Source organism: Marmota monax, unplaced genomic scaffold (genome assembly GCF_021218885.2).
Source record: "Marmota monax isolate L192 unplaced genomic scaffold, Marmota_monax_Labrador192_F-V1.1 WCK01_AAM20220418_F8-fsc00023, whole genome shotgun sequence".
Taxonomy (NCBI): Eukaryota; Metazoa; Chordata; class Mammalia; order Rodentia; family Sciuridae; genus Marmota; species Marmota monax.
This window is the reverse complement of record NW_026692907.1, coordinates 3,743,268-3,760,631: the sequence shown is the minus strand read 5'-3', so window position 1 is coordinate 3,760,631 and position 17,364 is coordinate 3,743,268. Positions and strand designations below refer to the sequence as shown.

At 45.0% G+C, this 17,364-nt stretch overlaps 1 protein-coding gene across 1 annotated transcript in view; it reads right to left on the bottom strand.

Annotated features, from left to right (window-relative positions):
• Positions 1-17,364, bottom strand: part of Pcsk9 (proprotein convertase subtilisin/kexin type 9) — a 29,095-nt gene that overhangs the window by 4,134 nt on the left and 7,597 nt on the right. The window contains exons 5-10 of the mRNA XM_046451070.2: positions 17,126-17,267; positions 15,810-16,006; positions 14,551-14,734; positions 12,789-12,962; positions 12,352-12,500; positions 11,420-11,597 (exon numbers count right to left, since the gene is read on the bottom strand). Coding sequence (XP_046307026.1) covers positions 11,420-11,597; positions 12,352-12,500; positions 12,789-12,962; positions 14,551-14,734; positions 15,810-16,006; positions 17,126-17,267 — 1,024 coding nt within the window. The remainder of the gene's footprint in view (positions 1-11,419; positions 11,598-12,351; positions 12,501-12,788; positions 12,963-14,550; positions 14,735-15,809; positions 16,007-17,125; positions 17,268-17,364) is intronic.

The following is a 17,364-nucleotide window of genomic DNA, read 5'->3' as shown; positions in this document are numbered from 1 at the left end:
GGTCTTTTTGCTTGCTCTGCCATGATCTCCACACAGCTCATGACACGGGCGTGGCCTTCCTAAATGTCAGACAATCTGCTGACAACAGACATCACGAAACTATAGACTCAACCCCCTGAAACCTGACCCCTTGCCTCATTTGAATGGTTTCTTCCCAGTAAAAGGGTTCAGCATTTGCTCCTTGCTCTCTCTTTCCATGGACCCCTAAGGTCAGAGGAGCTGTCACAAGGCCCAAAGAAGAAGGTATTTCTCTGTCTCTGTGTGTTATTTCATGCAGCCCAGTTCACCTGGAGTGACTTTGAGTGTTTAGCTGTGAGAGCCAGGTCCTAGCCCTGTTCTCTCCTGTACCTAAACCTTCAGTGACTCCCTAGTATAAAATTGAGTATCAATTCTTGAGCTAGTTATTCCAGATGGCTCCCCTCTGTCCCAAAACCCTCCTTGGAACACTGATGCTCCATTCAAATGGAACACTTCAGCTATCTCCCAACTAGAGGGTCATCATCCCTCACTCCCATACAAACTCCCCATCTATAACTTCCTGCTACCCTCCTGGGCATGTTTGTGACCATGGCCCATGAATAGGTACCTATACCAGAGAATGTATTTTAAATCAATGAGTGATGACAATCATAATAACAGCTAGAGATTCAAGATGGCAGGCTAGAGGAAGGCTGCATTCCTAGTTGCTCTGTGGCTCAGGATTTAAGCAGCAGAAATACTGCTTCTCTGAGAGGTAGATGAAAGGGGATTTCACTAAACCTCAATATTGGATAGCCAGAGTGACTTACAGACTCAGAAATTTGGGTATTAAACAAAGAAGAAGAGTACATTGAAGCCAAATCAGTTGCAGCAGCAGTAGTACCAACAGAAAACCGGATCAGCGGAGAGGGAGGGAGAATTCTGAGAAACACAATGGACAAATTTAGTATGGAAAAACCTGAGATCAGAAAAGCAGACTGCCCTTAGCTAATTCAGAGACTGCACTGTGCACTGGTGCTTGAAAAGAGCTCTCTGTTTACCAACTGGCCACAGAGAGCTAAGGTGGTGCCATCTTGAGGCGGCCATGTTTGCAGAAACCTTGCAGGAGACAGGAGATCAGAGCAAACACTGCCTCACTGCCCTGGCAAGCACTTACCATGTGGCCTAGGGTGTACCTAGCAGCATGGGAACAAAACAGGAACAGAAAATATTTTACCAGGGGTACTCAAGTCAGAAAAGTGAAAGGGAGCCCAACTCCCTTCCCCTTTGAGTCTGGTGGCTCAAGTGACCAGCTGATGTGGGTTGGGAATTTGAACAGGCAGGTGTGAATGTACTCAGGGACTAGGCCTGGGAAGCCTGGGAAGGGTGTATTTGTGAGAAGCAGAGGGGTAAAGGATTGGCTCCCTTGCCCCATGAGTAGAATCCTTGGGAGGCTCCTGAGACCCAGATTCCCAGAAGAGATTGACAACTGCCAGGCCCTGGAATTGTGTTCCTCTAATCTCTCCTGCCAGAACTCCACTTAGAGCTCTTCAGTGGCCCTCCTGGATTCATACCGATCTGGTCTGTGCAGACAAAACTCCAACTGATAGTGCCATTCCATCCTACCTTATACTGGAGAGAAGGGAAGCTGAGAATTATTTGAATCAGGTTTAGTCTTAGGCTACTCTAACAGGCAGCATCGTGAGCAACACAAAAAGAGGAAGGGGAGCTCTTACTCCACTCTCAGTACGTAGCTCAAGAAGAAAGAGAAAGAAAAACAGTCAGGCATAGACAGGGACCATCTATTCTCGTTGACTATTTTGACCAGTAAGATAATACCTTCATTTTCCATTAAGAATCTTCTCTCTCTCTCTCTCCCTCCCCCCCTCCCACTCTCTCTCTCTCTCTCTCTCTCTCTCTCTCTCATTTTGTTTTATTTTGTTTTGTGTTTGTGTGTTGTTTCTTCTGTGTTAATTGGTATACGGACATATATTCATATACATATACATATTTGGGTTTCTCATTTTTAGCATTTTTTAATGTAGTTTTTTTTTCTTTGCCTTGCACTTTGAGGGTTAGGGTTTTTGCTTAGCATGTTTTGGTTTGGTTTTGTATTATTTTTGTTTGTTTTTTCTCATTTCTCTTTGTATCTTCTGCTAGAAGCTAAATTCTCTCTTTTCTCTCTCACTCTACTTGGTTACCTCTATTTTTTTCTTCTCCTTCCTTTCCTCCAACACCTGCTACATCTCTTCTGCATTCTCTTCATTCACTTTTTTGAACTGAAAAACTTTCTCTACCTTCTTATCACATTTTCTTTTTTCTTAATTAACTGTATTCTTACCATCTTTTAGCACTAATTGACTTACATACCCCTGCCCCCAACATTAATGCTGTTGCAATTATACTGCTATGGCTGACAGAGTTGACACCTATTGTTTGGTTTAAAGACAGATATAATTCATGGTTACTTATTGTTTTTGCTGTTGGCAACTGTTGATGCCACCATTTCTGGTTTTTTGTAGCAATTAATAAAGTAGATGTCTTAGTAGGAACTGGGTATTTATTTTAATGCTGTATATTGTTGGCATTAATTGTTGCTATTGTTTGTACCCCACTAATCTGTGAGATGCTGGGAAACTATGGGGACACTACAAGTTCACAGGGTGAGGACTCTACTGATGAACTAAACTCAAACAAAAGACAGAGTACCTTGCTCCACACATATATCAATGACACTCAATCTTCATCTATACTTTAACACAAAGAACAGAAGACATAAAAACCCAAACTAACAACCAGGTCCAGGTAGAAATGGCTAGGGGTCAAGCCCAGAGTCACACATGTTAACATCCATTGTTACAGAAAAAAAACAGAGAAAAATAACACAAAGGCTGTGGATACTGTACCTCCAATAGGGTCTCAATCTAGATCCTCTAAGGCACTGTGGCAGGTGAAGACTGTGTCCTAAAAAGGCCCACCCATAAGAGTGGAAGAGAAATAACTCCAAACAGATACATAAACCCCACACAGGAATACAACAATATGAAAATATAAGCTAACACCTCCTTAACTTTATAATTCACCAGAAAATGACCCTCCAACTTTATCAAAATTATCAATGAATTCCAAGAGAACACAGAAAAACAACTGAATGAATTAAGAAAATCAGTACAGAAAATGGATGACAAATTCAATAAGGAGATAGAAATGTTTGAAAAAGAACCAAACAGAAACCATGGAAATGAAAGACACAATAAATTAAAGAAAATGTTCAGTGGAAAGTCTCTCTAACAGAGGAGCCCATGCTGAAGACAGAATCTCAGAGCTGGAAGACAAAGTGCCCAGCTTTGAACATTCAGACCATATTAATAAATAAATAAATAGGCCTGACCAGAACATACAAGAACTCTGGTACAGCATAAAGCGACCAAATTTAAGAATTGAGGAGGGCTGTGAGATGTGGGTTGATAGAATGGATAAACTCTTCAGGGAAATGATTACAGAAAAGTTTCAAAGCCTTCAGAATGAGATGGACATCCAGATACAGGAGGCATTCAGATTCCCAAATACACAAGGCAAAGAAGAACCTCTCCATGACAAATGGTAATTGAAATACCTAGTAAAGTGAACAAGGATAGAATTTTAAAAGCCTCAAGAGAAAAACATCAGTTCTCAGTTAGAGGCAAGCCAATCAGAATCACTTCTGATTTCTCAGCACAAACTGCAAGCCAGGAGGTCTTGGAACAATGTATTCCAAGTCCTAAAAGAAAACAACTGTCAGCCAAGACTGCTACATCCAGAAAAGTTATCCTTCAGAATCAAAGATGAATTAAGAACCCTCCAAAATAACCAGAAAATAAAAGAATTCATGACAACTAAACCAGCACTACAGAACTTACTTAAAGAAATACTTCACACAGAAGAAATAAAAAAATAAACCTCAAAGTTCACAATTGACAAATCTCATTGAGAACTAGATAAACAAATGAGATACAGGCTCAAACTAAGCATTATAAATAAATCAAAATGGTAAAAATTAACATCCGTCTATAATAACATTAATATAAATGGTCTTGACTCTCCAATTAAAAGATATAGGATGGCAGAAAGGATTAATAAACAAGATCCGACTATTTGTTGTGAGCAACAGACACCCTTACAGGCAAAGACAATCATAGGCTGAAAGCAAAATGATGGAAATTGATTCATGATGCAAGTGGAGCCCAAAAACAAACAGGAGTAGCTACTCTCATATCTGATAAAGCAGATTTCACACCAAAATTAATCATAAGAGACAAAGAAGACCACTCATGTTAGTAAGGGGAACAATCCAACAAGAATATATAATAAAAATAAATAATATGTTTTAAACATGAGTGCAATTAATTACCAAAAAAACAAAAAACACTACTTAAAGCTTCAGATAGACCCCTGTAAAATAATACTGGGTGATTTCAATATACTTCTCTCACCATTAGACAGGTCATCAAGACAAACTCAGCAAAGACTCCTTGGATCTGAAAAATTTTATAAATCAAATGAACCTAACAAACATCTATAGCATATTGTATCCCACAATAGCTGAATACATTTTCTTCTCAGTGGCCCATGGAGCCTTCTCCAAAAGAGACCACATTTTAGGGCATCAAGCAAATCTTGATAAAAACAAAAAAATTAAATTTAATTACTTGTATCTTATCAGATCATAATGGTATAAGATTAGAAATCAACATGACAAACCCTAGAGAATCTATATAAACCATGGAGATTGAACAATACTCTTTTGAATGATGAATGGGTGACAGAAGAAATCAAGGGAGAAATTTAAAAATTCTTAGACTCAAGGGACTGGTGAGGGAAAGAATAGAAGCACTATATTAGACAATGGGGAACAGAAGGAATAGTGGGGAGATAAGCAAAGAAAAGAAAGTGGAATGAATCACACATAATTTTCCCATGTACAGATATGAAAACAACAGTGTACATCCTTAAGAATGTACACTACCATGTACATCCATAAGAATAGGACTCTAACTAGAATAAGATATATTCCATGCTTGAATAATTGCATTAAAATGGATTCTGATGTTATATATAACTAAAAAGAACCAATAAAAAAATTCTTAGACTCAACATACCAGAATCTGTGGGACACTATGAAGGCAGTTCTAAGAGGAAAGTTTATAGCTATGAGTGCCTACATAAGAAAATCAGAAAGATCCCAATAAACAACTTAATGATGCATCCCAAGGCCCTTGAAAAAGAAGAACAAAATCAGTAGAAGGAAGGAAATAATTAAGGTGAGAGTTCAATCCAAAGATATTGAAAAAGAAAAAGCAATACAAAGGATCAAAAAAATGGTTCTTTGAAAAGATAAACAAGATTGACTTAAAACAACAACAAAAATATGACGTGCCCTCAACCAAACTAACTAAAAGAAAAAGAAAGAAAATCCAAATTAATAAAATTATAAATGAAATGGAGAAGTCACCACAGACATCTAGGCGATCATTAGATCATTATTTTGAAAATTTATACTCCAATAAATTGGAAAACCTAGAAGAAGTGGATACATTTCTAGACAAATACAATCTCCCAAAACTGAATCAAGAGGATACAGAAAACCTAAACAGATCAATAAATTATAATTAGATACAAGCAGCAATAAAAAGACAAAACAAAGAAAAGCCCAGGACCAGATGGATTCTCAGCTGAATTCCACCAAGACTTTAAAGAAGAACTAATGACAGTACTCCTCATATCACTGCATGAAATAGAAAGCAATAGGATATATCCATATTTGTTCTATGAAGCTAGTATCATATTCATACCCAAACCAAATAAATCTGAACACATCAAGGAAAGAAAACCACCAATATCCCTGAAGAATCTTCAAGAAATACATTAGCAAAACATGTTCGCCGACATATTAAAAAGATTGTACATCATGATCAAGCTGGTGTTATTCCAGAGATGCAAGGATTGTTTAATATAGGCAAATCAATAAATGTAATGTAATTCATCACATAAACACAATTAAGGACAAAAAATCACTTGGACATCTCAACAGATGCAGAGAAAGTCTGAAAAAAATTCATCACCCACTCATGATGAAAAAACTAAAGAAATTAGGGATAGAAAGAACATAGCCCAACATCATTAAAGGCCATATATGAAAAACCCAAAGCAAACCTCCAATAAATGGGGAAAAACTGAAAGCATTTCTGTTATAGTTTGGATGTGATGTGTCCCCCAAAGCTCATGTGTGCTGCAGTCTGGCTGGGCACAAAATAACTGAGCTGCCACACAGCCTTGTAGGTTCAAAACAGGAACTCCTTTATTCTCCGCACTCCTGCAAACGCCACACACACGGGACACATCACACCAACCGGAAATCCCTCCTCCGGAAATCCCTCCTCCCACACTTCCCCAACCAATGGGAACTCTCCAGGAATCCCCACGAGAACTCCAAAGTAACAGGCCAAGACAAACAACAGGGGTCTAATATACAATTGAATACACAGCTTAACATAACCATTATCATCTCAATGGCTTGCTGACATCACCTCTCAACCACTCCATTATGACAAAAATGCCATGCATCATTCCGACTCAGCTATGGCTCTCAGCACATGTGGGAGACAATTCAAGAAGGTTTAGAGGAGAAATCACTGTGTTATGAGAGCTTTAACCCATTAGTTGAATCAATCCCCTTATGGGAATTAATCGAGTGGTAACTACAGGCAGGCAGGTTGTGGCTAGAGGAACTGGGTCATTGGCAGGTGCCTTTGGAGCTTATATTTTGTATGTGGCCAGTGGAGACTCTCTCTGCTTCCTGATAATCATGTGAGCTGCTTCCCTCCACTACACTCTTCTGTCATGATGTTCTGCCTCACCTTGGACCCGAAAGAATGGAGTTGGCTGTCTATGGACTGAGACCATGGGCTCTTATATAAACTTTTCCTACTCTAAAGTTGTTCTGGTTTGGTCTTTTAGTTGCAGTAGCAAAATAAAAAAAAAAAAAAAAGATGACTGAAACAGAAATCGGTACCAAAAACGGGGTCATTGCTTTAACTAGACTGACCGAGTGGTTCAGAAGCTTTTTTGGAATTGGTTGGAGGAATTTTGAGATGTGTAACAGTGCAAGCTGGAAATGCTTTAGATTGTTTTAAGCAGAGCTTAATGGCTGATAGTGGTGGGAACTCAGAAGACCAGCATGCCAATAGGAAGACAGGGCTCGTGTGGTTTTAAAGAAAAAGGAGGGCACTATCAGCAATTGGACTAAAGGCTTGTTATGTTCTGGCTGAGAAGTTATCTGCATCTTGCCTGTGTTTTTAGACTTTGGGTGAGGCTGATTTTAAAAGTGATGGACTTCTTAATATGGCAGAAGAAATATCTATGCAGCATAGCATTCAGGCAGTGGCATGGATATTGCTGGCAGCTTTAAATCAAGGTTTTTTTGAGATATTCAGGAGCAGAAATATTTTAAAAAACTTGGATTTGAAAGGAGGGAGCAAAACTGGTGCTTAGGAAGTTACAGTTATTAAAGACATTACTGCCATTAAAGAAATACTAAAGACTTTGCCCAGAGACAACAGGGAAGATGGCTTAAGGGCATTTCAGGAATTGGCAAGATCATATCTATCTTAGACTCAAGGAAGTAAAAGTAAAACATCTCTTGGGAAGAGACCAGTGTGTACCCTTCTTGCACAAGGAAGTTTTCAACATGCTCAGCTACCCAGACACTCAGAGGCTGCTACTGCCAGTGTCCTTGGAGGCTCAAGATGGCAGCGACCTTGGTGTCAACCACATAGTCCTGGTTCTGCAGGAATGCAAGATGATGGAGTTAGGAGGTTACGGAGGCTTCCATCAAGATTTCAAAGGAAGGCCTGGGAGGCCAGACAGAGTACAGCAGTGTCAGAAATTGACCAGAGACAAGCCAACAGAAAAGCCACTTGGGCTGCAACCAACATGGCTGCAGGAGCAAGTCCTTTGAACAGAACATCTCCATGCCATGTGTCCCAGATGCTGGACATGAAGCTACAGGACTTGTTTTCCCAGCTGGATTTCAGTCTTGCTTTGCTCCCATCCTTCTTTCTATGCCCCTATTTTTCGGCATGGAAATGTTTATTCTGTACCTGTATCTATTGGATACTTGTAAGTAGCTTTTGATTTATACAGGAGTTCATCATGCAAGCTTGTCCTGAGTCTCAGAAGAGACTATGGATTTGAACTTTTAGGCAATCTTGGAACTGTTCAGACTATGGGGACTCTTGGAAATGGACAAAATGTATTTTGTATTGTGAGATGGTCATGGGCTTTTGGGGTCAGGGGTGGAATGTTATGGTTTGGATGTAAGATATCCCCCTAAAAGCTCCTGTGTGAGAAAGTGCAAGAAGGTGTAGAGGAGAAATGATTAGGTTATGAGAGCCTTAACCAATCATTGAATTAATCCCCTGGTGTAGATTAACTGAGTGGTAACTGAAAGTGGGTAGGTTGTGCCTGGAGGAGGTGGGTCACTAGGGGTGTGCCTTTGGGGTATATATTTTATACCTGTTGAGTGGAGACTTTTTCTCTGCTTCCTGATCATCATGTGAGCTTCTTCCCTCCACCACTATCCTACCATGATTTTCTTTTTAAAAAATATTTATTATTATTATTATTTAGTTTTCGGCGGGCACAACATCTTTGTTTGTATGTGGTGCTGAGGATCGAACCTGGGCCACACGCATGCCAGGGGAGCACGCTACCGCTTGAGCCACATCCCCAGCCCCCTACCATGATTTTCTACCTCTCCTTGAGCTCTGAGGAATTGAGCAGGCCTTCTATAGATGGAGACCTCTGAAACCGTGAGTCTCCAAATAAACTTTTCCTACTCTGCAGTTGTTCTTGTCAGATCTTTTAGTCACATCAGGGAAAAAGCTGACTAAAACATAATACATGGGGGAAACCTGAAAGCATTTCCTTTAAAATCTGGGATTAACAGGATGTCCACTCCTGTTTAATGTAGTGCTAGAAATTCTAGCCAGAGCAATTAGGCAAGAGAAAAAACAGAAAATGGATTTTATAAAAAGGAAAGAAAGAAGTCAAATTATCACTTTTTGCAAATGATATGATCCTACACGTAGAAGATTCAAAGAACTCCACCAAAAGACTGCTGCCAGCTAATTAACAAATTTGGCAAAGGAGCTGCTTACAAAATCAACATACAAAAATCAATAGCTTTCCTTTATGTAAACAATGAATCTGCTGAGAAAGAAATGAAGAAAATAATTCTATTCCCAAACGCCTCAAAAAAACACACCAAAAAACTACGAATAAATCCAAACAAGGAGATGAAACACTTCTATAATGAAAACTACAGAACATTGAAGGAAGAAATTAAAGAAGACCTTAGAAGATGGAAACGTTCCATGTTCCTGGATAGGAAGAAATAATATTGTTAAAATGGCCACACAACCAAAAGCACGATACAGATTCAATGTAATCCCCATCAAAGTACCAATGACATTCTTCACAGAACTTGAAAAAACAGTCCTAAAATTCATTTGGCAGAATAAATGACCCAGAAGAGCCAAAGAAATTCTAAGCCACAAAAAGCAATGCTGGAGGCATCACAATACCTGACTTCAAATTATACCAAAGAGCTATAGTGACAAAAACTACATGGTACTGTCATAAAAGCAGTCACATAGACCAATGGTACAGAAGAGAAGACACAGAGACAAACAGTCATCTGATCCTTGACAAAATTGCCAAAAACATGCCTTGGAGAAAAGACAATTTAACAAATGGTGTTGGGAAACTGGTTATACATATGTAGAAAAATGAAACTAAGTCCTTATACCCCACACAAAAATCAACTCAAAATGGATCACAGAACTAGGAATTAGATCAGAAACTATGCAACTCCTAGAAGAAATCTTAGGGTCAACATTCCAGCATTTAGGCACAGGCAACAACCCTCTCCATAGGACCCCTACAGCTCAGGCGATAATGCCAGGAGTTAATATATGGAGTGGCATCAAGTTAAAAAGCTTCTGCACAGCAAAGGAAACAAGTAGGAATGCAAAGAGAGAACCTACAGAGTGGGAGAAAATCTTCCTAGCTACTCTTCTGACAGAGGAGTAATATCTAGGATATACAAAGAACTCAAAAAACTTCACATCAAAAGGTCACATAACCCAATTAATAAACAAATGAACTAAACAGACACTTCTCAAAAGAAGAAATACAAATGGCCAACGAATACATGAAAAAATGTTCTACATCATCAACAATTAGAGCAATGCAAATCAAAACTACGCTGAGATTTCATCTCACACCAGTCAGAATGGCAGTCATCAAGAACACAAATAATAATAAATGCTGGAGAGGATGTGGAGAAAAGGGAACACTTTTACACTGTTGGTGGGACTGTACAATCTCCATGGAAATCAGTATGGAGTTTCCTCAAAAGGCTAGGCATGGAACCACCCTACGACCCAGCTGTCCCACTCCTCGGTATTTATCCTGAAGAATCAAAGTCATCATGTATAGTGATCCATGCATAGTCATGTTTATAGCAGCACAATTCACAAGAGCCCAATTATGGAACCAGCCTAGGTGTCCATCATTGTCTGAATGGATAAAGAAAATGTGGTGTATATGTTCACAATGGAGTTTTATTCAGACACAAAGAAAAATGACACCATGGCATTTGTAGGAAAATGGAAGGAACTAGAGACCATCATCTTAAGTGAAATAAGTCAAACTCAGAAGGTTAAGGGTGGAATGTTTTCTCTCATTTACAGAAGCTAGAGAGGAAGAAGGAAAAGAAAGTCAGGGGTGGGTCTCCTAAAAATCAAAGGGAGATCAGTAAAGGGCATTATTATTGTTCCATTGTTATATTGTGTGCATGTATGAATGTGTGACATTCATCATTACAATGAATCCCATCATTACATACAACTATAAGGCAGCAATTAAAAATGTGAAAATAAACAATAATAACAACAGCTGGAATGTATACAATCCCAGCATCAGGCTCAGTGCATAGCACCCATCCTCTCCAATTTACTGATGAGGAAAGTAAAGCACAGAGCTATTGATTTACTTGCCCAACTATTGAGCAGGAGAGTGGAATTCTCAGGTTCATTCCAGGCCCCGGAGCCTGCTCTACCCTGCACCTGCTGCCCTGGGCTGCCTTGGTGAAGGGCACACAGAGCTGCAGGCCCCTGTTCCAAATTCCACCCTTCTCATCACAGCCATGGAGTAGGTGCTACCCTCTTATGCAGAGGAAAGCTGAAACAGAGAGAGTGGCCTGCTGGGGTCACACTGTGCAGGTGGCAGAAGGGGAGTTTGCAAGTAGCACTCAGGCTCCAGAGGTCTGACCATTCGTACTCCTGAGGACCATGCAGAGGCTGGCCATGTCAGGAGACAGGGACTCCTCCTCACCCCAAGGCAGGGCCCAGTCTCCTACCTGTGAGGACTTGGCCCTGTTGGTGGCAGTGGACACGGGTCTCCTTATCCGCCCTGGCTGGAGGAGCTGTGTGGACACTGCAGTTGGACTGGGGTAGCAGGCAGCATCTGGCAACGGCGTAGACACCCTCACCTCCAAAAGCGTTAAGGGCCAGACAGACATGCTGGCTCCCTCGGGTCTGAGGACCAAAGACAGAAAGAGGAACCCACTTTAGAAATAGCCTGGGAAACACCAGATGCTGGGGCCAGAAGGCATCGACCCAAGCACCCAGTCCAAGCCTTTGGAATCTTCAATACATTCTGGTTCTCACTCCTCTGGGGACAAGGAGCTCACTCCTGCCAAAGGCAGACTCTTCTGCCAATGGGCAGCTGTGTGTTTTATAAAGTTCTTCCAGAAACTGACCGTGACCTCAAAATGAAGATACATGAAATCTAAGACACTGACACAAGGACCCACCCCTCTCCCTTAACCCACCTGGCCCCTAAGCCAGCACTCACAGCCAACCAATCTCCTGGGCTACAAGTGCCTAGTGACCCCCACCCTCCCAGCCAGGCACAGCCCTGCCCTCCAAACACAGTGGTAAGAGTTCATGTGTCACCCCCTGAAGCATCAGCACCGATCCATTTGCATGATGAAGATTCCTCAACTCCCAGAACCAGGGACCCTCTGGGTAAAAGGGCCCTGGGGATGCTGGATCCAGGGAAGTCACTGTCCTCCCCTGCACCAGGCGGGCACAGGATGTCCTACACTCTTCCAGGAAGCCCTCTAGCTATGTGCACCAGCAGCCCCCCACCCCTGCACTGGTCAACACTTTTCAACCAGCAGGTGGAGACTGGGGTCCAGTCACTAGGGCTGGGGGCTGATCAGGTCCTAGAAGTGAGAACCCTGCTTCCCATGAAAACACACACACACACACAGAGGGGTAAGGTCACCTCGATGTGCTCGCCCCGCCGCTTCCCGCTGCTGGAGAAACTGGAGCATCCCAGCAGCTCCTCGCCTGGGGCACAGTGGGCCACGGCTGTGGCTGTCCGCGTGGGCCCTGAGTGTGCCGACCACACCGTCCTGCAGTAAAGCTGTCCTCCTGCAACAAGACCCAAGGTGAGGGAGTGGTTCAGGGATGGAGGAGCATCCACCAGGGGGTGCTAGAAAAAGCTTTAGTTCACCGGAGGTGGGGGGTGGGCTGAAAGAACACACTGAACTTCTCCCATAAAACCCCCTATAAAAATATTGCAAAGCCTTATCCAAGTCCAGTCCCCTCTCGAGGTGGCACATTCCTCCTTGCAGACACCAAACAGAGGGGAGACTTGCCAAGGTCACACAGGCCTCTCAGTCCCAGGCCAGACTCTGCCCATCCTGCTATCTTGCTTACCTGCTGAATGGGTGCTGGGGGGCAGTGCAGCCACCAGGTTAGGAGTCAGTACCCGCTGGTCCTCAGGGAACCAGGCCTTGTTGATGACATCTTTAGCAGAGAAGCGGATCAGTCTCTGCCTCAGCTCGGCCAGGGTCAGCTCGGGCTCAGCTGTCAGCATCATGGTCACAATGCCTGGTGGGGCCGGGGGGAGGAGGAGATATCGTGGTCTGGCCTTCCTTCCCAGCCAGGCACTCCTGCTAGGGTGCACATGCACAGACAGACACAAAAACAACCAAGCTGTTCTTCCTGAAGTTAAGCCACATGCAATCCCCGGCTTAGTGAAATCAGGCAGATGATCTGCTTGTCTGCCGCTGGGTCTTGGTGATTGATGTTCAGGAGAACTTCTGTGCATCCACGAAACCATAAATCAAATGTCCCTTCTCCAAGAAGCCTTCCCTGACCCCTCAGGCTGTACAGGTGCCTCCTCTGGGTTCCCTCTGACAGAGCTCTGAATACTTTGTGTTCCTTTTGTTTATCATCTGCCTAACCTATTAGACTGAGTGTTCTTGAGGGCACTGTTACAGTTTGGATTTTTTCTTTCTTTCTTTCTTCTTTTTTTTGGGGGGGAGGTGGTGGGTAGAACTAGGGATCAAACCCAAGGCTTGGCACATACTAGCAAGCACTCTGCCATTCCTGGCCCTCTTTTAAATTTTTTATTTTGGAATAAGGTCTCACTAAGTTGCCCAGGCTGGCCTAGAACTTGAGATCCTCCAGCCTCAGTCTCCTGAGTAACTGGGATTTCAGATTGTGCACTACCATGTCTAGTCATTATGGTTTGTATCTGGAATGTCCCCCAAAGGCTCATGTATTGAAGGCTTGGCTCCCAATGCAGCAGTGTTCAGAGGCGGGGGCTGTGGAGAGGACTCTAATCTCATCAGTGGATTAATCCATTGGTAGCTGAAGGGACTCTTGCGAGGTGATAGAAATTGTAAGCAGTAGGGCATGGTTGGAGAAAATCAGTCACTGGGAGCATGCCTTGGAAGGGTGCATCTTGTCCCCAGCTCCTTCTATCTTTGCTTCCTGGTGGCCATGAATTGAGAAGCTTTGCTCCAGTACACCTTTCTACCATGAAGTCCTGCCTCACCTCAGGCCCAGGACAGTGGAGCTGGCCAACCATGAACTGAAATCTCGGAAACCATGCACCAAAAACAAATCTTTCCTCCTCTAAGGTTTTTTTGTTTGTGTTTGTTTTTAAAGATGTTTGTCACAACAATGAAAAACTGACTAACATGCTGGACTAGGCTTGGAATGTTCCCCAAAAGCCCAAATGTTCAAGGTTGGGTTTCCAACCTGTGGAAATATTGGAAGGTGGTGGAACCTTTAGGAGAGGGGACCTAGTGGAAATAAGTCACTGGGCGCATGACCTTAAAGGGGATGTTGGAACCCTGGCCTCTTCTTGTCTCTCTCCAGTCACTATGAGCAACTTGTTCCACCACACACTCTCCACCAGGATGTTCTGCCTCACCAAAGACCCAGAGAAAATGAGGCCAAGACTATGGCCTGAAACCATGAGTTGAAATAGAACTTTCCTCCTTTAAGTTGATCACCCAAGTGTTTTGTCACAGTAATAGGAAGCCAACTAACACAGGCCCCTCAGGTCTTCCTTGTGTTTGGTCCTCCAGCACAGAGCCTGGCACTCAGAGGTCCTAGCACAGAGCCTATCTGCCTGCCCAAGGGGCTGTTAGCATCATGGTCGCCAGGATGACAGGGGGTGACTCACCAGCCACATGGGCAGCAGCCTGTGATGTCCCACTCTGTGACACAAAGCAAGTGCTACAGTCACTGGAGGCACCAATAATGTCCTCTCCCGGGGCAAAGAGGTCCACACAGCGGCCAAAGTTGGTCCCCAAGGTCCCCAGGGTCATTGGCTGGTCCTGGGCATTGGTGGCCCCAACTGTGATGACCTGGAAAGATGAGGAGTTGGGTGAAAGAGAAAATAGTCAACCATATGCCCAGCATCATTCCTGATGCCTCTGTGGAACTTTCATCCTGGTGGGGAGACGGACAGTAAACAGGAAACCACCCCATGCCCTTCGGCAATTATAAACCTTATGGGGAAATCCAGCGCAGTAAGGCGGAGATACTGTGCTGGGTTTTAGGCAATTTTGAATTCAGCACCTGGGGAAGGCTCTGCTGGGCTAGAGAAGGCCCAGGTCATACTACCAGGACTATACCTGCACCACCCCCCAGGCCCCATGCTAGACCATGAAGCCCCCCAAGTGGAACAAGAGTCCTTTCCTTTGGTATCCCCAGCACCCAGACAGCCTGACACATGGTGAGTGTCCTGCAAGTGCTACTCAGATGAAGGACAAGGTGCCCCCCCAACACTGTCAGCTCCTCCAGAGGAGCAGAAGTGTTCACATGCCCCCCTGCCTGGAACAGGCCTGTAATAGCAACAGACACACAGCAGGGCTCAGGACGTTCCTCACATGAGTGGCTTTGGACCTTCCATGGCTCCCAATCTCATTAGCCTTGCAAAGGGGGTCAGTCATGAAGGCTTGGGGCAGGGGCTTTGGGGAGGCATGGCCAGTGGGGAGGCCTTGGGGGTGCTGGACAGGAGAAAGGGGTGGGTTGGCTTGTGCTTTAGGTGGAGCCCCAGGGCCCTCATAGGGTAGCCTGGGAGGGAAAGCAGGGGAAGGTGGGAGAAGCCTGAGGAAGCCATTCTGTCCACCCCAGGGAAGAAGAGAGGAGCCCCAGGTCCTTGGGAGGAGGAAAGGGGCAGGGCATTCAGAAAACTTTCAGGCAGAAAATGGCCAGGAGAGGACAGGGGGTGTGGCTACATGGGGAGGGAGAGTTGGGGTGCTGCTCCTTCCAGACTCTGGCACAGCAGAGGTGCAGCCCCCTCCCTGGCTTTTGCACTCAGGGGCTGACAACTTCCTCCAAAGCTGCAGCAGCTCAGCCTCCAGCAACACCCCACGTGAAACCCCGGGGCCTGCCTGCTTCCCCTCCTTCCTGGGGGGCAGCCGCATTGGCACCTACCTCTGGAGCTGAGGCTGGGGAGTAAAGGCAGGCGTCGTCCCGGAAGTTGCCCGCAGCCGCCACCAGCACCGCTCCAGTCCTTGCCAGGTGCTGGCAGGCAGCATTGAGGACCCGGCTGTAGCCACCCACTAGGGGCAGCAGCACCACCAGCGGTCCCACGGTCTGGGCCAGCTGGCTTTTCCGAATAAACTCCAGGCCTGAGAGAACAAAGCCCAGTCACCTCCTGGGGAGCTGTGCTTGCCCCCTGCACCTCCTTCCCACAGGGGCACAGGATGATGTTTCATTTTGTGTCACCTTTGTGCCCTGAGTTTGGCACAAAGTTTGATCCTGAGTTTGATCACGCTCTAGTCTAAATGCTGCTGTGAAGGCAGTTTTTTTATATGACTGACATCTAAGCCATTTATTTGTTTACTTTGAGCAGATGACCGCCAGCCTATAGGAAGACCCCCTCCAATTTGTTAGAAGACGGTCAGAAAAGACTGAGTGAGGTCTCTGGAAGGAGGGCAGAGCTCATAGGCACAGACAGGCTCCTGAGCCACACAGCTGGGGCTCCCTCTGCCAGCTGAGAGCCAGTGGGGGTCAAGCCACTGCCCAGAGCCAGCCCTTTCTCCAGTGAGATCACGGACTCTAGCTGTGTCACCCGAGCAAGGCACCCGTCTCTGGCGGGTTGGACAAATGGTTTAACAGGTGTCACATGCCAGTCTCAGGGCCTGCTATATGAAGTCCTTTGCTCAGTATGTGGGCTCAACAGGATAATGGCGAGCCAGAGCCCCCCAGGCTCAGGGGGTCAGTCATGAAGGCTTGGGGCAGGGGCTTAGAGTGTTAGCTTTCGGCTAGATGTCCTAGATGCCACCAGGTGGACTGGATGAAGGAAGCTGCCAGAGTCTGGAAAAGGCCCCGTCATTTCCTCCACCAAGTCTGCCTGGCCAGGGTGACCTGCCGGGCCTGCCTAGTCAGTCATGGAAGCCAGTGAGGGAAGCAAGCGGAAGATGGAGAAAGCTTGTTTCGATTACCTCAGGGTTCATCTGAATCCAAGATAAAGTGACAACTCCAATTTCACAGGAGTTGGAAAGGCAGACAGTGAGGAATCGTGGGAAGAGCACCCGCTTGGCAGAGCCTCTGCCCTCTTGACCTCAGTGACCTCCATTTGCACTTGTGGCCTTGGGGCCCTGCCCTCTCTAACACTCTGGACCTCCATGGCGGAGGTGGCCTCAGCCTTCTCAGTCAGGGAAATTAGTGCTCTCTGGCTTAACCTACCCCCTCCCACACCAGGTCCAGATGGAGAGAGACCAGTGCTGTCAAGGGCTGCCACTCACCTATGAGGGTGCTGCTGACAGTGCCCCTCCCCTGGCAGTTGAGCACGCGCAGGCTGCGCAGGTTGGCGCCCTTGGCCACACCAGCATCCCGGCCGCTGACCACCCCTGCCAGGTGAGTGCCGTGGCTGTCGCACTTGCTAGCCTGCTCAACCAACACAAGGACCACGTGAGAAAGCCCACCCAGCCCATGATACATCCGTGGTGGGTGGATAGACTGACACCCTCTCCCCACACCCAAC